Source organism: Podarcis erhardii, assembly GCF_964252035.2.
Source record: "Podarcis erhardii genome assembly, chromosome: 5".
Classification (NCBI taxonomy): domain Eukaryota; kingdom Metazoa; phylum Chordata; class Lepidosauria; order Squamata; family Lacertidae; genus Podarcis; species Podarcis erhardii.
The window spans coordinates 58595354-58615758 of NC_138509.1; the positions used below are offsets into that span (position 1 = coordinate 58595354).

The 20405-nt window shown below is 44.8% G+C and overlaps 1 protein-coding gene across 1 annotated transcript; it reads left to right on the plus strand.

Annotated features, from left to right (window-relative positions):
- Positions 1 to 1613: 1613 nt before the first annotated feature.
- On the plus strand, positions 1614 to 19719 carry LOC309342902 (uncharacterized protein). Its single transcript, XM_081863860.1, has 2 exons — positions 1614 to 1679; positions 6868 to 19719. Exon 2 carries the CDS (start codon positions 6920 to 6922, stop codon positions 11555 to 11557), a length of 4638 nt encoding a protein of 1545 aa, XP_081719986.1. The 5' UTR covers positions 1614 to 1679; positions 6868 to 6919; the 3' UTR covers positions 11558 to 19719.
- Positions 19720 to 20405: the final 686 nt, after the last annotated feature.

Here is a 20405-nt window from a genome sequence, read left to right on the forward strand (position 1 = left end):
TTCTATTCCTAGCTACAGAGATCATTCTCAGAGCCCTGGAATTGTTAGATTAGAAGATTCTTTTTCCTGGGTTTGGGTTTCATGTTTAAAGTCTTTCATCAGTTCATAAGTTTGGAAGCTCTTATTTGTGTTTTTATTTTATAAAGGTGGCCGTGGTGGCTGCCACGACGCCCAGCTGTTAAGTGAGTGAGTGGTGTTTGTACTATCAGCGGCAGGAACACCATGCATTCACCCGGGGTGGGGGGGAGAGAAAGAAAAGCTCCCCAACGTCCTTGATAATCAGAAAAATTAGCAAGGACCATTGTGAAAAGCCCTTGAAATGAAAGCAGTACGTGGGTTAATGTTTCAGCATGATAAATCTCCCCTGGTTTAAAAGGGATGGACTGGATGATAACGTTTTTCAATTAGCCACAAGAAGGTTGTTAGATGCGTCACAGCTGGTGATTAAAATGTTGTATGGGGGAAAGTGGGTGGGTGAGGGTGGGTGGGTGGGTGGGAAGGAGAGCAGAACGCTCTGGAAAGAAATAAAATGCACAGATCAGGTACCCTTGATATAGGTTGCAGAGGCTTCTTTACCTAACTTGATTGGATTCAGATAGTGAAGAAGGTTGCTTTTAAAAAATGTATAGTACTTCCAAAATTCCATACTCTGAAGGGCTAAAATTCTGCCTTGCTCTCCCATATAGAGTATATTAATCCAAAAGACATCATCAAAAACAAAGAAAATCAAGGGACTTGTAGGTTTGATTGCCTATGTATTTGGCTTTTTTAGAATTGTGTACAAAATCTACCCCTCCTCTTTACAAGCCCCTTGATTCATAAACTATTTTTTTTCTGGCTCAGATTTCCCTGTGTGTTCAGAGTAGACTAATTTCTACCAACCACCCTGCATTGGGTGACAAATGGGTGGAAGCACAAGACTTGTTCCAGATTATAGCCAATGCTTTTGTTGTTCTGATTCATAAACTAGCCAGCCTGAAACAACACAGGCAACACAAACTGGCCTTAGTTTTGTTTGTTGGTTGCATTTTCTGCATGAAAAAAACCACATTGATGGAAAATTTTATTCAGTTTGAAGTGGGTCTCCCCCTTTTTAAAAAATAATCAGCAAGAGATTCAGGAATAAAAGACATTATTGGTGTTCTGAAAATGCATTTAAGGGTGAAACTAGTGTGTTTTTCTTCTTCCTCAGCCCATCCAGGTGTGGGTTGCAGTTTTTCAAACTAACCACCTGTGTTTTTTGGGTTGCTATGAGGAGGTCTGGACCACTGTTCATAAGGGGTGTTTATGCACAGAGGTGATGTGTCACTTCTTCACTGACCTTTCTAAAGCCTCTGCAGCCCAGGCTCAAAACCATGTCCATCTTGTCCATTCAAACTCCTTGGTTTTTGTTGCCCCCTCAGTCTGAAGGGGAGAGGAAGTTCTGCTACAGCTGGGTGCTGGGACTTCTGCTGCTGATAATCTGTTTTGTGAGTTGGCTGCTGAAAAGCATAAGGGAGAGGGAGAGAACAGTCTCCCTCTTGATGTATATAAAAAAAAACCAGGGCTGGGTTTTATAAGTTTATAGCTATGTCTTTTTTTTTTACAGAGCTATAATCGTGGTGCTTAGAGTGATCTGAAAGGAACAGAAACACTTAGCCTTGAACTTTTGTTCTGCTTCTTCTTCTTGTGCCTCTGAGGTACAAAACATACCTGTAAACTTATACTCTGTCAAACTGATTTACCAGGAGGCTAAATGGAGATGGAAAGGAAACTTGGGAGGCAGTGGGTGATTAATTGGGTCACACGCACCCCTCTTATTTGGATATACAGCAGCTCAGTTAGATGGATTCCAAACAGTCTGTTCTGTAGCTGGGGAACATGGATCCTTTTTGGTCATATTAAGGAAGTGGGAAATAGGGGGGTGTTTTGTGTGTTAAGTAGAAGATTTTGGTGGTTATACAAATAGGGGCCAAACTGAATGGCCTGAACTTCAAGAACTACATTTCTCAGGTAAACCCTCCAAATCCCTACAAATTGAAGATTACTGTTGTTTGCTATTGTAGCTAATCTCCTGCCCCCACCCTAAAAATCACCAGCATTGCTCAGAAATTTTAAAATGTTCTTTAGCAGCCTGTGTGCATCCTTCAGAAGAAAACAAACAACAACAACAAACAGACTGTATATGTGCATGTAGGGATTTGTGCACACATACTAATTGAGAACAGAACACCAGCCAGTGACAGCTCTGTGCAAATAGACATGTTTCAGCATCCAGCTATGCAAATAGCTGCACTGCAGAGCAAAATCTGAAAAGCATTAATTGTGGCACTGTGACTGTTGCATGGCAACAGTTGTGTTTGAACAAATGACAGCTACTGCCCCTTGATTTCTCTCTCTCGTACTTAGTGACAAACTGGAATAAGAAGCAATGATGGCTGCCCTGGGGAAAGCTGTGGCAGGTGCTATAAGAGCCCCAAAGTCAGGAGGCAGAGAGGTGAAATCTGTTGCGGGTGACCTTCAGGCTCTTAAAATTATGTGCACAACAGAAGAGGAACAGAGCTCCTTGATGAATTGGGGGGGGGCTTTATGGGGGCTAAGATGTGTCAGATCAACAAGGTAAAGTAATAAAAAAGGATAGCAAAAATAAACTACCCTCAATTTCTAATGAAAGATGTGTTTATACTGGGATTTTTAAAAGTTCGTATTTTTAAAAAATGTGCAGGAAAATCTATGCAAGCTGGAGGCTCTCAAGAGTTTTGGAAAAGTGGATCCTGCAAAGAGTTACTTTATCTGCAAACAAGCATATGCAACAACCACCATTTTGGATGTTCTTTTGTTCTTACATAAATGGGAGTTCTTCTGCAGTGTGTGAGCTTGGCTGATCAAGATCCAGATTTGACATCCCTACATGCATCAAGGCTTGCCAGGCGACAACCATGTGAATCCTTTTGTTACTTTAATATTGCTGCAGCTCTGAAGGAGGATGCAGCTTCAGTTTCCACACTCACACTTCCCCCACCTGCTGCAGCCAGAGAAACTCTTGTTTTGACACACAGCAGTTGGGGGTGGAGGGTGCGTAAGAGGCCTAGGAGGAGAAACAGGAAAAGCCACAGCTGAATCCTGTTTAATGGCTGTGGCTCTACCCAAGAGATGAGAAGGTTCTGCAAGTTGTGACCTAGCGGGGAACCCTACCTGTATCCTAATTGTTGCTAAGAAACCTTTTGACTGCAGTGTCTGGACCAGACTCAGTGAAATGTCATGAGTACATCCCTTGTTCATTTTAAAAACTAACTATTAAATGATCTTGAGGTGCTGCTAGACTGTTGCTATTTTCAGGTGGGGTTCAGTCACATACTGCCAAATCAAGGAGCACAAATGTGGTTGATTTGATGCTCTTGTACATCAGATTACTTAATCTTGTTTTTAAGTTGTATTTTAATCAATTGTTTTTACCTGGTGTTAGCCACCCTGAGCCTGGTCTTGGCTGGGGAGGGCAGGGCATAAATAAAATTTATTATTATTATTATTATTATTATTATTATTATTATTATTATATGTGTTTTCCACAAAACTAGACATTTTGTGATGAGGAAAGTACTGTGAAAATGGGGGGTAACAATTGCTTGATGTAAAATTGTGTAAACTCCCTTTAAACAAATCAGAATGATGTTGTCTAACCTCCTTGCAAGCTTTTTGCTAACAAAAAATAGGATAAATGCTCAATAAACAGGTCTAAGAAGTGACCTTAATAAGCACAGTTCACCTTTTATTTGGCCTCTTGAGACTGCAATCCTAAGCATACTTACTTGGAAGCAAGTTCCTTTAAAATCAACGTGACTCTCAGTTAAATATGCTGGTGTGTTGGTCCTTTAAGTTTCCAGTATTCTTCTAGTTAATTTAACAAACGAAAGAAAGCCCAACAGTGATTGAACAGAACCCAGGAGAATGCTGTTGAGAAGCCATACTCTATCCAGGATCTTTATAGCCCAGTTTAAGTACTTAAATATGGCTGCTGTCCTGACAACTGCTCATGCTGGCTGAAGTTGATGGGAGTTATAGTTCAACAACAGGTACCACGTTGGTTACCCTTGCTTTGGACTGTGACAGGGTTTCAGTTAGGCCGAGGTTCTATCATTTTAGCTTACTGACGATAGTTGTTAAGTTTGCCTGACTTTCTCAAGGATAGTTCAAATAACCAAATGGAAAGCTTGGTTTACATTATTAGTTTGGTCACTTTTTCCATTGATTCTTTCTTCAGTTTCTGTGGAACTGCTTGATTGACATCATAATTGAATGGTGATTTGACATCTCAGTATAATTAGTAAACGAGATTGAAAAAAACCTGTTTTCTAGGATGATGTCCTATGCATGCATTTGAATATGTATTGGACAGAACAATTATATATTTACTTAAGATACTTAATTCCATTCTGATTCAGAGATTGGCAAACACTGTTTATGAATGAGCTGGAAAGGAAGTTTCCATGGATTATGTGGGCTTGCAAAATATTCAGATATGAGGTTTATGTACCCAACAATTAGAGCTCAGGTTAAGAGAAGCTACAAAAAAGAGTATAAAGTTCTACTTCAGGCAATCTGAGCTCTAGTTGTCTCATGTGGCAAACCTGTGTTTGGACTGTACCACTTCAGTAAATGGTTAGAGATTTAAAGTGATTGAATGCTATTCCATTCAAAAGAAATACACATAGAAAACTAACATGTTAGAGAGAAAGGCAAGGATGCTTCTCCTAGCCATCTAGTTTTCTATGCATTTTTTCAAATGGAAGAGCATTCAATCTTGTTGAGCCCCTAACAGAAATCTGCAATGGTACAGCTGAGAAACAGGAGTATTCCCTCATTTGTGAGAGGTAGGCCTGAGCAATCCTGATAAGAAACTAATGTGAATGCTTTTTCGTTGGAATCAGTAGCCAGCTTCTATTAGTGGCTCCGTTCAGACATGGTTTGGTACTATAGTCAAACCTCGGATCCTGAACACCTCCATTTTGGAATGTTTTGGCTCCTGAACACCGAAAACCCAGAAGTAAATGCTCTTTTTTTTAACGTTTTTCGGAAGCCAAACATCCGGTGCGGCTTCCGCTTGAGTGCAGGAAGCTCCTGCAACCAATCGGAAGCTGCGCCTTGGTTGTTGAATATTTCAGAAGCCAAACGGGCTTCCGGAACGGATTGCATTCGACAAACGGGGTTTGACTATATTTGAACAAGCTTTGTGTTGACACACAACTCTATTTCCTCCCATACTCAGGTTCAGTTAGTTTCCTTCTCTTTAGCACACACAATTGTCCCATAGCTCTCCTCTGTTCAGATGCCATTTCATCAGAGCACAAACTATGGCTTCTGTGCTTGCTCTCCAAGATTGCACACTATGGTTCAAAACTTGTTTGTATTCCTGCTTGGAGGATTGGTGTGAACCACAGTTTGCCAGATTAGATGTGATGCAAACTGTGATTTGTCCTAAAGAGGAAGTAACTAACTGAAGTGGGGCACAAGGAGGCAGTGGCGTAGCGTGGGGGGTGCAGGGGGGGGCCGGCCGCACCGGGCGCAACATCTGGGGGTTAGGGTTAGGGGCGCAAATCCACGGGTTAGGGGGCGCAAATTACTTGCCTTGCCCCAGGTGCTGACAACCCATGCTACGCCGCTGCAAGGAGGAGGAAAACATGAGCACAAGGCCTTGTCACCTAGCTTGCCATTAACATATGAACCGCTTCAGTAGTGCCCCTCCTGAGTTCAATAATGAGTGAGAGTGAATAATTTTTCATGCACTTCCCAAAGACAGAAAGGTTGATCGTTTTATTCAGTAGCTGTCAAGAGATAATACTGCTCACTCTCTAGGATGATGTATCTTCTCTACCAGCAGCCTAGCCACTGGATTATATAAATTATATATAAATCAGAACCTGGCTACCTACTTTGGGGGCAGGAGGGAAAAGATTGATAGGGATGTTTATTGATGCTTTGCTGTTCTCAAACACTCCAGCTGCCATCCCCCAGCCCCTTGCTATCCTCAGGGCTGCCACCTCCTTACACACCTGTTGAGTTAATTATTATTCAAAACAGCTCTTTCAGATCTTCATGTTTATGGAATTGTGGTGGCTGATGCGGAGAGGGCAAATGCTATTGTCTATAGGTTGGCTATTCAGTCTAAGTATGTTAAGGATCTTGTATATATAGCTGTTATAAAGACTATTCATTGTTGGGTGTCTGTCTCTTCCTAAACTCCTGCCCCTGTGAAGCTGTTGAGGACTTGCACCAAATTTGGGAAAATAATATTTATTTTATCACTTACAGAGATATTTGGCCTTCCCTTCGGCCAGATTCCCAGAGCAGTGATGGCAGTCTGTTCATTGCCTGAAATGGGGAAATGTCTGCAGGGAAATGGAAGCTCCTGCAGCCAATCAGAAGCCGTGGAAGCCCCGTCAGACATTTGGTTTCCAAAAATAGTTTGCAAACCAGAACAGTCACTTCTGGGTTTGCGACATTCGGGAGCCGAAAATGTTCGACTCACAAGACGTTCGAAAGCCAAGATATGACTGTAGTTGTTTTCCAGCTTGTTCAGATTGGTTTCCCCTAGAACCAATCTTTCTAAGGGACAAAAGTGAAGGGATAAAGCAGGGTTTGTCCCAATAACTTTTCAGTGTTTAATATACTGAGGCTATAGGTGAGCCATGAGGAGGCAAGGGAGAAATGACAAACATAATCTTGAGCTTTTGCTTTAGTTGCCTGCTCATTTTAGGTAGACAATTGGAGCTGCCATCTTCGTAGAGCATGCAGTGTAGGGGAGCAGAAAGAGAGAGAGTTGTGAAGATTTTCAGTGTAAAGTGATTTGCTACCCAACTTTACTGATTCTTTCTCTCTCCCTCTCTCTAGTGAGGACGCTGCAGATTGTTTTGGCCAGCCGAAATCTCCATTGGAAAAATTTATGGTCAGACTGTGCACGTACCATCAGAAGCACTTCGTCCGTGTCCTAAACGACATTTGCACTGAAGTACAGACAGGCTGTGAGGGACAGCAGTTACCAGGAGCAGAAAACATGGATGTGTCCACTTGTAGCTCTGGCTGCAGCCAGTATCGCACTGAGAACCAGGAGCTTGGAACTTCTTGCTCTGAATCAAAGCTCCCTTCTTCCCTGGACACAGAGCAATCAGGGTCTCATGGCTCTCTGCGCAAACTTTGCCATGCCCTGAAGCAGGCTGTAGATCTGAAATCTACAGATAGAAGGGAAAACTGCAGCCCAGTTGTCCGAAGAGACTTCCCTGAGCTTCCTAGTGTTAGAACAAGTTCTGCAAGTCCCAGGGACAGTCCCTCTCAAGGATACCTCACTGCTTCCAATTCCCATCACTCTGCTAAAAGTCTGGAAGGCCAAGCCCTTGGTAGTGACCAAGAGATGGGGGGTAGGAAAGGTGAGGATGACAAAGACCAGGTGCAAAATAGAGCTTTGCTGGGAGGCTACAATGCTGTGAAAGCAACAAACATACACATGAGTGAAGACGGTCTGGTGGGCTCCCAGAAGAACACTTTTAAAGCTTTCCCAGAGGAAACACGAGAGCCAGGCTTCACCACCAACTCCCCTAGGAGAGCAGACAAAGAGAATGCCTTGCAGTGCAGCTCCAAAGCCTCTTTGCACTCGGATACTGAAATGAATGACCAAGAAGCAAGACTGAAGGCAGAGAACCACCTCCAGGCTTCAGGGAAAAGCAAGGGGAGCTATAACATGCAACCTGTTGACAAGACCCATGTGGAGAATGCCAAGGACGGCTGGCTATCCAATAGCCCTGTGCCAGTGGTTCACCACAAAACCACCAATGGACACTCCAGGACCAAGAGTAACTCATCCTCCACCAAAAGCACACGTAAGAGCAAAAGGCCTTCAGGGTTGAGAATTAATGACTATGACAACCAATGCGATGTTGTTTATATCAGCCAGCCAATTACAGAGTGCCACTTTGAGAGCAAGAGGGTGGTCTCCTCTAGGAAGACGGCAAGGAAGAGCACTCGTGGATACTATTACAACGGTGAGTGCTGTGAGATTCCCACAGTTCGCACCCTGGCCAAGACTTCCCAGGTACAGGAGAGTGGGAACACTCTGGCACCAAGGCCTGAGGTGCTGACAAGCCCTAGCCAGGGAGCTTCTCTTCCGAATGATAGCTGCTTAGCAGCAGCCCAAGCCATGAGTGGCGATGGTGACAAAAGACCTGCTGTGGCCGTCCCTCAAGGAGATGCCTCCAACAACACTACTCAGGAGAGAGATGAGATGTGTCCGGCTGAGAAGGCCGCTCCTGAGGTAAGTTTTGTGAAGGAGAGAGAAGACAGTTCTGCTGAAGCATCCACAATTGCTCTCTCCCCGCCACCCGGCCTTGTTTTGCGTGTAGAGAAAGGCAGCCTGTCCAATTCTTCACTGCAGACCACGCTTGTCTCTCCCTGCCAACTGAGCAAAGGGGAGCCACAGGATGAAATGGACATGGACACTGTGCAGAAGGCTGGCAATGGTACAGACTCTTGTAAGAGTAGCAGACCCAATGAAGACAGCGGCAACACAGGAGAATCTGTGGTGTTGTCTGCTTCAGAGGTTGCCAATGGTGAGGAAAGTGCCATGTTCTCAGAGACCGAGGCTATCCCCGAGCCTTCCATTCTTCCAAACCAGGTGCCTCCTGACAGCATGGCCCTTCAGCCCCCTGAAGACCTTTCCCCCGGAATGGACTTGATGCCTCCACTGGAGGAGCCTGCCCCTGTTGAACACTTGCCACCATTTGTAGAACTACCTTCTGATGTGGAACCCCCACTTCTTTCCCCTATAGACCTGGCAGAACCTCCTGCCCTTGTCCATCTGGAGCCTTCCATAGCCTTCCCTGGAGAACTCCCTCCTATTCCAGAGCGTATGTGTCCAGGGGAACCTGTTGCCAGTTCAAGGGCAGTGTCTCCTGGCATTGTGGTTTCTGAGCCTCCTGCCCATATTGACCTAGAGGCTCCTTCAGGGGCTCCTTCTATAGAATCTCCAGTGGTAGGACCTGGCAAGTTAGATATGGAGCTCTCACAGCCACTTTCTGACTTGGATGCTGCAGAGCTCCCTGGCAGCTTGCAGGGTGCAGATGCACATGAAAGTATTAATACTCAAAATAGCATTGAAGGGATTCTGGACTCAGGTGGAATCCACTCTGGGGAAAGTGAGACTGTGTTGCCTGTTGCAGATAATGATGAAGATTGGGGAGAGGGAACAGTAAAAGATACAAGTGAAACAAGCAAGGTGGGTGATGGAAAGGAACTTGATAGCGAAGCTCCAGCAGTGCCCCAAACATCAGAAGTGGACAACAAGGAGGGAGCTTCTTCCAAAACAAGCCCGGACAAAAAACGAAAGCGGGAGAAAAAACCTCAGATTGTATCCGATCGCTGTCTTCGAAGCCAGCAATCCCTGTCATCTGCAGAGGATAGTCCTGAGCAATCAACTTCTTCCATGTCTCTACAGCTTCCTCAAGTTCAGAACAAGCTTTCTAAAAGCCCTGCTAAGCGTTTCAAGAGGGAGGTGCAACTTGACGGTGCAGCATCGCTGTGTTTCCCAAATGACGGGTTCCATGAAACATTGCTAAACAACATTGGGAATTCTTCTGAGCAGCAGCCAGGTGACAGAAATGACATCACAATGGGGCAGGCCTCTCAGACACTGTTAGCGAAAAAGACCATAGTCGAGGAAGACCAGAATGGAGAAGGAAACAAGGACAAGGCAGGGGCGATGCTTGAAATTGGCTTAGAGGGTGTTTCTGCTAAGAGAAGTGTTCGTGTCCCAGCAGAGACCTCTGATAAGGGTGAAAAGCAGTCAGATTTGACATCAGGCACTCCAGATAACTTTGACAGTATGATGGAGGTTACAGAGGAGTTGCACACCCAGCATGGGCCCTGTTCTGTTAGCAGGAGTGAAAGCAAGCTTGTACCACCAGAGAGATCGGTAAAATCTAAGAAGCCAGCTCTCCAGTTCTACAACTTGAGGCACACCCCTGCCCCAACCCCTGTGGCCACTGCCTCGAAAAACACTTCTGGAAAAGAAACCGTACAAGGAGATTCTAATGCTGTGGCTATACAATCAGGCTCTAATGTCACAGACCAAGAAAATGCACAGAGTGAAGACACCGTTGGCTTCAGTAGCATGGAAGTGCTCTCTGACAACAAGCCCAGTTTTGTGGAATGGTGTGCTGAGGAAGAGAACCAAGAACTCATCACTAACTTCAACACTCAGTACATGAAGGTCCAGAAAGGGTGGATTCAGCTGGAGAAAGAGGCTCAGCCAGCTCCAAAGGTCAAGAATAAATCCGACAAACTGAAAGAGATCTGGAAAAGCAAGAAGAGGACCCGCAAATTAAAAGGGCCCACGGAAGGCCAGAAGCTCTCCCCGGTTCAGATGCTGTTCATGAAGGGGTTTGACATGTCCAACATCTGCAAGTGGTTTATGGAGACCACTGAAACCAAGTCTCTGGTCATTGTGAAGAAGATGAACACACGTCTCCCAGGGGACATCCCCCTCATCAAGCTTCCACTCCAGAAGGGCTGTTATTCCGGCAGCTACCCTAGCTCCCTTCAAGCTGAGCGCCTGAAGAAACACTTGAAGAAGTTTGCTGCTATGACCCCGGCCAAAAACACCATCAAGATTCAGAGGCTGTGGGCTAAGCTTCGAGAGGGCTCTGAGGACAAAGAGCCCGAGCAGGCTGCCAGTTCGAAGCAGACGCCTCCCTCCGAAGCAAGCGTGGAACACAAAGCCGAAGCCAAGAGCGCCCAGCCTCCCAGCACGCCTGTGCAAACCAGCTCTCGCATCCTGAGGAAGTACTCCAACTTGCGAGGCAAACTCAACGCCATACGCAAGGTGGCCAAGCAGGACAAGAACGATGGCGTGACCAAGCACCCCTCTACTGAAAGCAAGCCGAGCGGCAAGAGCCTGTGCATTAAGCCCCTGGTGTCTCCGAAACTGGCCCAGCAGGTCCAAGCACCCCCACTTGCGACTAAGACAAGCCTGGTTGAAAGAGGAGGGAAGGGGCGAAAGGCGAAAGGCAAGGTACAGGAGGACACCTCATCCAAAGGCCACCTTCAGCAAACCAGGAAGAAGTCGCCGACCGAGAGCAGCAGGTCACAGAGGCTGTTGAGCACCTCGAGCAAAGAAAGGCTTCCTCTTAAGAAGGCCAGTAAACCGAAGCCTGCAGGGCCTCCTGCTACCAGGAAGCAGGCGGCTGCCGACAAGAGTCATAAGCCTGTGTCTGGGAACGAGAAGGCAAAGAAGCTGAATGACTTGCGACCTGGGAAAAGGAAGCCCCCCGTCCAGAAGGGGAAAGCCAAGGCCGGTCAAAAGGCAAGTCTGCCTTCCAGGCAAGAAGGGCTTGCTAAGCCTCCCAAGCAGAAAGTGGTGCACGACTCCAGCAGCCGACTTCCCAAAGTGGCTGCCCCAAAGGCAAGCAGTGGCAAAGCCTTGACTAGGTCAATGAAGCGAATTCAGGAGAGCAGCAGAGCCCAGGGCAAGAGGAAGCTGAGGGCAAGCAAAGACTCTTCACCCAGCAAACGCAGGTGTCTGGATGCAAAGTAACCGGCTGGGGTTGGGGGTGGGTAGGAGGTGGGTCACGGAAATACTTCCTAATGCATTAAACAGATCCACTTCTGAACATTCTGGGGAGGGATGCAAGTGTTTAGCCGAAGGCCACCCCCCGCTCTCAGATGATGAAGAGCCCCCTAGCTGTGTTGCAGCAGAAGGGGAAGCTATTATTCTCTGCCCTTGAGAAGGAAAGTTGCTGCTTCTGAAAGCTCCTGGAGTGGAACTAGGAGTTTGGCAGTTTCAGTTCGAAGTACAGTGCCTTATTTATCCTTTTAGGAACTGAATAAATTAATCTGTGTGATTTAAAGGCTGGCAGTTTATAGTTAATGCACAAGCACTTGAACTGTAATGGAAAGAGAACCAGCTTTCATGCACATCCCATAGACCTTGGCAGCCCACCTGCTGGGGTTCACACAGGAGCATTTTCTTCCTTTTGTGCATTGTAGCATCCTGGCACTGTTTAAGCCAAGCAGGGCATTATAAAGCCAAAACCCAAAGCATTTGCATCCTTTAATCCTGTCAGTCAGTCAGAATGGTGTGTGTTGTTGTTAAGGTATGAACAGTTGGACTATCTTGTGTAACTGGGGCTTGGCTGTAACGTAGCCTTGCTCTCGTGTCAAAAAGATGCTGATTCTGAAGCGTCAGTGATTGGCAGCCATGATCGGCCAACTTTGTACTTAGCCAAGAAAGGAACTGGACCGCTTGTTTGGATAGAGAGCCCTCCCCTATTAAGTACATGCACACTGCCTGCCACTTCTGACATGGTTGTTTACAGGCGGGCGCCTTCGGTCCTGTGTCCTAAAATGAAGCCTGGATGCATTTCAGAATGGTGGTATTCCTGTCCATTTTACTGTGAGGCCTGAACACCCCTGAAATATGGGTACTTGAAAGCACATTTTAGCAGTGAAATAGACGGACAAAAAACCATTCCAAAGTGAAGCTTGCATGCATCTTGTGGGTCTGTACAAAGTAATGTTGGAAAGCGCCCATAGTCAGAGGTTCTTCTCTGCTGTAAACTTACATGATTTCTATGCAGTTGCTGCAAGTTCTTTTTTCATCTTTCCCTGTTTGCCGTATGTCAAAAAGATTTTAAAAATTATTGTTATTAAAATAAGAATGAGGCAATGCTGGCTGCAAACAAGGAAGCAACTAGAAATATCTGGTGCTTTTGCAAGTGTGGTTTGGTTCCAGCTTAAGAGTAAGGAAGCTTCTCTCCCCTTGCAAGGCCTCACCTTGCAAGTTTAATCAGTGCATTATGTAAAGGTCAAGAAGTATCTGTCTTCAGACAAGGTATTTCTACGAACACCTATTAGAAAGGCAAACAGTCCCCTTCTCAGTGCAAACATTTGTTTTGGATCTGACAGCATTTGGAAGCAGCCTTTTTCTCAGAGGAAACTCCCTGCCCCTTGTACTTTGTGCTACCCATCTGCTGGGTGACAGGCAGTGGTTGCTGCTACTCTGGGCTTGGAGAGAAAAGCAGCCTTTTATTTATTTCCATAGTTTTCCTTTAAATCACAACAAAGGCAGAGGTATTTGCTTAGAAACTTGTGCAAACTTCCTCTCGCTTGCTGTGCGTGGCACCCAGGAGCTTCCCGCGAAGGCCTTCGAATGGCTTGACCTTTCAGAATAGCTTTCCATGGATACCATCTGAGATCGACGTACTCAAACACATCTTTACACATTATTATATTAACTGGCTGGAACCAGTCTTTCCAGTTGGTGAGGGATTTGTAGAATAAAAGGAAAGGCAAACTCTTTAGGGAGCAAGAACAAGGCTTAGGTGCAAGGAAATTGGTTTTATTTCGTTTTTTAAAGGAGGGAGGGTGCGTTAGCATTGGCACTCCTATACCAAAGCTCATTACTGCAGGCAGAACACAAATAACTAGCTGTATAATTTGTTCCATTGATCAAAGAGATTTGGGAGGCATCGCCTGGAACTGCAAAGCCCTCCTGCTCACCTGCTTACCCAAGTCTGTGTCTTGAGAGGGTGCACTAAAGCTATAAGACACATCAGGGTGGACTCTTTTTGTATGGATACTTTTGAATCATTGATTTTTAACTTCTGTCTTTTGATGTAAATCATGCTGTATAAAATGAATTGTTGTAAGCATTAAGTCAGGCCTAGCATTCTCTGTAAAGATTGATACGTATTTGTCTGATTGCTATTTGAACTGCACATATAAAATGTGCTAGACATTCCACCAGGAGTATTAAAAGGTATTTAAGGAAGTGTGGTGAGTGAGCATGTATGTGTGAGTGAGAGAGAGGAAAGGGTGAGCATGTCAGGTTTTTCACCTCTACTTTTCTCCAACTTCAAACGCCTCCATCCAGAAAGGTGTAAAATCTTCCTGCTCCCTCAACCCAGGGCTGCTTCCTAACACAGTGCTGGGTGGCCGAGCACCTTGTGGTACTTTTGGCTACTGATTCTGATCCCGACACTGCTAATAAAATATTTCTACACCTTTCTGCTTTCCCATTTCTTGTGTGGTCTGTAACTTAAGAGAATCCCTTTGTAAGCCCTGTGTAGCATTTGAGAGCTTACCCAAGTTGCCCCTCCCCTCCCACCTTTTCTGCAAGGTTGCTTATGAGAGGTTGGAATACAGTGACCAGGCCTTGCAGTGTTTTGGTGAGGTCCGGAGAGAGTTTGGTCCAGTGGTTGATTTATCCCAGGTTCTAGCACCAGTGGCTTCTGGCAAGGCAAGCCTTTGCCATGTAGACAATAGACTAGTGTAAGCTTGGGGGGGCGGGGGAGGAGAGAAGTGAGCCAAGTAGTTTAAAGCAATTTAGAGTTGTTGTTTTTTTAAAATAAATTCTGATGGTGATAGCTTAGTATGATTTATATTGAAGCAAAGCTACCTTCTGGTTGGGAGGCATTCTTCAGACTGTGCTCTGTGCATCAGTCCTTATGTCATGCAAGTGACACTATGTCACCAACATGCCAGGTTGATATGCTGTCCGCTAAGTAAGTTGCAAAGAGGCCATTTCCTCTCCCTTTGATGCCCTGCAACACACTTTTGTGGTAGGGAGAACTTGACTCTTAATTCTTCCAGTAGATATAACTTTGGAAACCAGCCTTCTTGGGTTGGGCTCCTCTCTTTGCAGGGGCTTAATTCCTGCGCACTGTTTCCCATCCGTCCACTTCTTCAGCATTTGTCTTTCTTTTTCTTTTTCTTTTTGCAAGGGGTGTGTGTCCTCTGTTGGTTTCTGCAGCAAAAATAGGTGCTCTTTCCAGATTTGATGGTTATCTGCAGTAGTACAGTTGCTATGGCCTGGTGATGTTATAAACTTGGTATGAACCTGGTGCTGCTCTCTAGCAAAAGAATTGTGAGAGTAAGGAGAGAAGCCTGGGGTTGCGACTGTAATAGCCTTACTCAGTATAGTGACAAGAAAGGCTTTTCAGTTCCTCTAACCGTGGCTCTGTTTCTGCTCCTCTCTACGTGCTTGGCAGGTTCTACTGCTTAAGCATCTTGGGCCCCATTGCCAAAATGGTCTACAGGCAGTGCTTTTTGTGGGGGTAAAAAATGAAGTTTCATGTCTTGATAAAAGTGGGGTAGGTGTCAGCACAAGATGGCTTCCACAGACAGCAAAAAAGAGGTGATACCAGTGAGTACTGTCACAAAATCCCTGCTCACAAGTATAGTCAAACTCGGGTGGTTTGCACATTCTTGTTTCCATGCTACCTGGGCATTCCTAGAAGAGAGTGGATGGCTTTGCTTATTGGATAAAACTAGCCTCCGTACTGTTTTCTTTCCATCAGATGCAATGGGCCATCATGAATCCTAGCCTCTCCTTTAGCACACACCATGTTTGAAAAGGGACCCTCTTCCCCCTGATGGTATGGTGGAGAATTCCCCATAACTTGCCCTGTTGCTCATCTCTTCATATCTCATCTCTTTAAATCTGGCCCTTTGCCCTCCCTTCTTGCTGAGACAAACTAGACGTTCTTCACAAAAAGATCTTCCATAAGTTGTGCTTCCATTTTCTCACAACAGCCTTTTTCTTGGTCAAGTGTGCAGTGCTTTTCTTTCCCTGTGGTTGAGAGTATTACTACTTTCAGTAATTTTCAATGAAGGCTGTTATCTTGTACTTAAGGGAAAGCCCCAACTTCTGTGCACATTATCAATGATTGATGGTGCAGGGCACACAATGCTTAGAGAAACTTTTGTAGCAACTTTAGCTCTGGACAGTTCCTTTGTCATAGCTTCTGGGTGGCTCCTGCAGGAATGCTATTTATGGCTCTTTCCTCCTGACATTATTACTGTCACTATGCATAGGGTTTAGAATAATGATGATATCTCCCTTTTCCCATTCTATGTCTGGGGAATATTTAAGCTGCACAAAACTGTTACTGAGGCTTATCACTAATCATTTATTATTATTATTATTATGAGCTGCAACATCCTGGCCAATTATTCCTATTCATCTTCTAAACCAGAAGCTGCTGAAAAGATCTTTTTCTCTCCAGAGTCATTTCCTTGTTCCATTTGTAGCCTCATGTGATAAGGCAGCCTTTGCCAGCCTGCTGCCCACCAAATTTTTTGGACTGCAGCTCCTATCTGCCCTGGCCAAAACATCTAGATGACACTAGCTTGGCAGAGGCTTTGATAAGACAGTCTTCTGCCTTTGTCCTCTTTAAAGGTGGTAGCCAGTACCTCGCTTCTCTTTTTGTTGCAGAAATCAGTGTTGGTACCACTCTTCCTCATCACCAGGAAGCACAGCAGAGCAATGGGGAATTAACTTGCGCCAAAGGGAAATGCCAAGTATTGGGCTGGATTCAACTATTGAGTCCCACTAGCAGGAGCCAGCACAAGGTCTTCTGTGAGCGCAACAGGGCTTTTAGCCCCTCTCCTCCCTGCCTCCCAAATTGGCTCGGGGCTGTGTGTCAGGGTAATTGACAGCAAGCGGAGGAGGGAGAAGGGCGATTGTTCCTTCTTGAAAACTGAAATGCTTGTGTTGACAGAATAATCTCCTTAGTGCTACGTTGAATTCCTCCACAAATTGAAAAGGGACTTCATTAAATCTGTGAGTGCTTCTGAAAAATGTTGCTATAAATATAACTCTCTTCACTCAGTTCCCACATGCCCACCAAATAGAAACAAATATGCAGATAAGAGATATTTGATGATGCTATGCAATGGCCTACAAACCAGTGCCTCCCTAGTCTTTCACACATCCCACCTCTGTCCTTGCTTGGACTTCATCTGCCACTGCTCACTTCCCTGCTACATGCACACCTAATCTAGCTCTGCCTAGTTCTTGAATTTCATGGAATGGCGCTATCTGGGCGAGGTCCCCGTGTTCCTGAAAGGTCCCATATATGATCATAGGGGGTTTTGAGGGGTTAAACTGCCTCGGGCCACTTCATGCATGCTATTTTCCTGCACAGAGATAATCTCCATGTGGCATCTTCCTGGCACAGATAATCTCAATGAAAAGACACTTGTATGTTCTTCCCTAAGCCTTCTTCTTGCTCTCCTGTTGTCAGTTAGTTTCTTTTGTATTTCCAAACCTCCCCCCCCCCCCCCACATTTATCTAGGTCACTGAAAAATTCCCTATCTAGTCTAAGATGAACTCAGGAGCTCTGGTTTGCAGGTAGAGGAGGCTCTGGCCTCTTCTTAAAAACCCTTCCCTCTTGAAGTGTCGCCCTAAGAATTGTTTCTCACAGAAATAGTGGAAATGAGTGGAGTCTGAATGGGTTTTGTTAACCGGTGTGTGACCTTTTACCTAAGAGGGTCTTTTTACACTGTAATGCTTATCAAAGGTTTTTTAAGGATCTGCTTTTTGTGTGTGACTTTAAAATGCAATGTGAATATATACATATATGTATATGTGTGTTTATATATAAATATATATAGTAGGTGCTGTGTTAACATAGCATCCAGCTAGCGGTTGTAATGCTTTCCTAGGTGCAGGGTAATTGCTGCCTTTTCTTCCTGGGTGGTCACAAAAACTAGAAGAATACTGTAAATAGTTTTAAAATATTTATTTCCTGTACTTTGTGCTAATAAGTCTTGGGTGTGCTGTTGGTTTGCAATGTACCGGTAGTATGGTTTTTTGGGTGGGTGGGGGGTTCCTACTGCAAAAATAATTGGACATTGGGGGGGGGGGAGAAGGACTGGCATCTGGTCTGGAGTTTATGCTGCAAAATCAAGGACTTAGTTCCCACTGAAGTTGCATTTGGGCTATACCCAGAATAGACAAATGAATATTAATGACACTTACATAATTGAATACTCCATATTTAAAAGCCCTTTCACATAGAAAGCAAGCTATTGGGGCGAATTGTTTTAGCCTATCCTCCCCGATATGCTAGCTTTTGCATGTGGGAGAATGTTTTCATATGATAGAGTGTTCAATCATGTGAGCTCTCGCCTGCAATCTGAAGTGAAACAGCCCAAGCCCTGGCTTATGACATTACTTAGAACTGGGCCTAAACCAAGTAAAAGCATTACATGGGTTATCTAAAATCTCATTTTCTGTGGAAGCGAGTCAAAGTACAGTTCTGGGCAGCCCGCTTTGTCACGTGCATCTTTGGGGACAGTACATGTGAGCAATAAGAATTTTTAGTAATAATGTTTTCAGTGACAAATTAATGTTTAAGTCCTTATGGGGATATTTGTGTAAATGTGTGTGCACATCTCATTGAAGACTGCCCTTCTTCATTGGCCTTGCCACATAGAGAAAGAGACATATTTTGCTTCAACATCTCTGCATGCTTATTCACCTGGGCAGGTGGACTCAGGGATACTGAATTAAGGGGAGCTCTTGCTGGGGATAGGATGGAAGAAATGCCAGTGGCATACATGGAGGAAGTGATGGTGCCCTCTAAGCATCATTTATAGCTGACTCTTGTAATCTAACCAGCACGTCTTGTGTTGTGTGTTTGATGTTTCCTGTGCTCATTGCCCCTCTTCTTTTTTAGATTAAGCCAATCATTCATCACTTCCCATGTTTCCAGCTGCTGTGAAGAGTCCAGGGCCCCATTTTTTACTCTCTCTCTCCCTGAATTTATTTTGTTTTATTACTTTGGACCATTAACTATTTCTATGCTCTCTGCTCCCTCCTGTGTTGTATTAGTCTTATTTTGAATGTCTCTTTTGTGATTATCTCATACTTTTAAAAGTTAGGCTTGTGCGGAAGTTCCTAAGGGTTTGTTTCTTGTTTGTCTTGGCCATTCAGAATTCCCACCCATCACCCCTCTCTTCTTTCTATGGAAAACATGGCAATGCAGCTTCCTAATGGAGCTCCAGAAAACTTGTTGCTTTGCTTGCACCCTCCTTCTGCCATCTGAAAAGCTTCAGCCCTGCCTATATCCATTGTAAAAGTCCTCAATTCTCAGATGAAGTTGTTAAACGAGGTGGGGGGAGGGGTAGACTTGCAACCTTTCCACAAGGGCATTCTTGAAGTTTAGGATAACCTCCTGCCCAGTTGAATGAACCTCTATCAGTGTGTTGCACAGCACTCAACAAGACTGCGGTTGTGTTCTGCACTTCCTGTGTTGATTTATAGTCAGTTCATTCTTCACTCTGTGTTGCACAGGTATTTTTACTTGCTGTGTCCAAGAGACTCCAATCTTCCCCATTCTGATGAACCAAATGTGTGTGTTGGGGGGGGGGTCTATTCTATTCCCCTTCCCTCAGGTCTGGTACTGTGCACATCACCCAAACCCAGTGTGTGATCATGAGTTGGGTATTTGAAGGCTTAAGTTGGAGCCTCATTCCCTTCAGGGCCCTGGGAAATGCTGTGACTTTAGAAGAAGAGCGTGTCTGCTGTGAATTGTTGGTAAAATGTGTCATTAGGTAATATTTATATACCTCACCTGAGTAACATTTGAAAATGTATATAAAAATAAAGGTTCTTTTCAGTGGCTTCCTACCCGTTTGACACACCTACAACACTTAGGGCTACTTTACCATGGAAATTGTATTGAATCTTTGCCATTACTTTTGTGACAGCTCCATGATTTTTCTGTGTGCTTTATTAACTCACCAGTGGAAGAGAACGCATTCTTGTTACAGACTGTGGGGCTGCAGGAGAGGCTTAGACCTCTGCCTCTTTCCATGTTTCTTCTTCCTCTTTATGCATTGTGTATGTACTCTGCGTGCCCTAAGGAGTCTTACTTTATTGCCACTTATTAAACATTTCTTTTATATCAGTATTGGTGTGGTGTGATATAGTTTGATGTGCAAAGACGAGACATGTTGATGAGCCATCTCAATTGCTGCTTTTGGAGGTTATCAAGACATATACACAATTGTGAAGGATGTCACCAAACAATGAACTGTTGGAAGATGGAAAGATTGCCTTGTTAGCTACCACTCCCATGTGGGTGTTGTCTTTGACCTGGTCTACAGCAGGCTGGCTCTCCAAAAGAAACTAGAATGTTTGGGTAGGAAATTCAGAGCCTGGTCATTGCCCTAGCTTCAGCAGAGGTAGGCACTGCACTGTTTTTGACACCAGTCTTCCTCTCCTAGTTGATCCATTTCTCTGTGCTTGGCTCTTCGTGCTTAGGCTGGGTTTGATACTACATTGTTGGCACTATTGCCAGCCAGGTGTGGTTGCACCTACCTAATTGCCACACACTGGCTATACAAGAGCAAAGGTGTAGCTCAATGTGTCTCACTTCTCCTGAGCAAGCTACTACCCAGCCTCTCATTTGTGAGGTACGGGAGAATTTGGATAAAATCAGTTGGTGGCAGCAGCACCTAGAAGCTCAAGTACAAGTCTGAAACAGGCCCAGCTACCTCAGAAACAGAATACCAATCCTATGTCAGTGCCACACTTCCTCTTACATGCCTAAGGTCCAAGGGTTGTTTAAGCCTGTCAGAAGTGGGGCTTTTA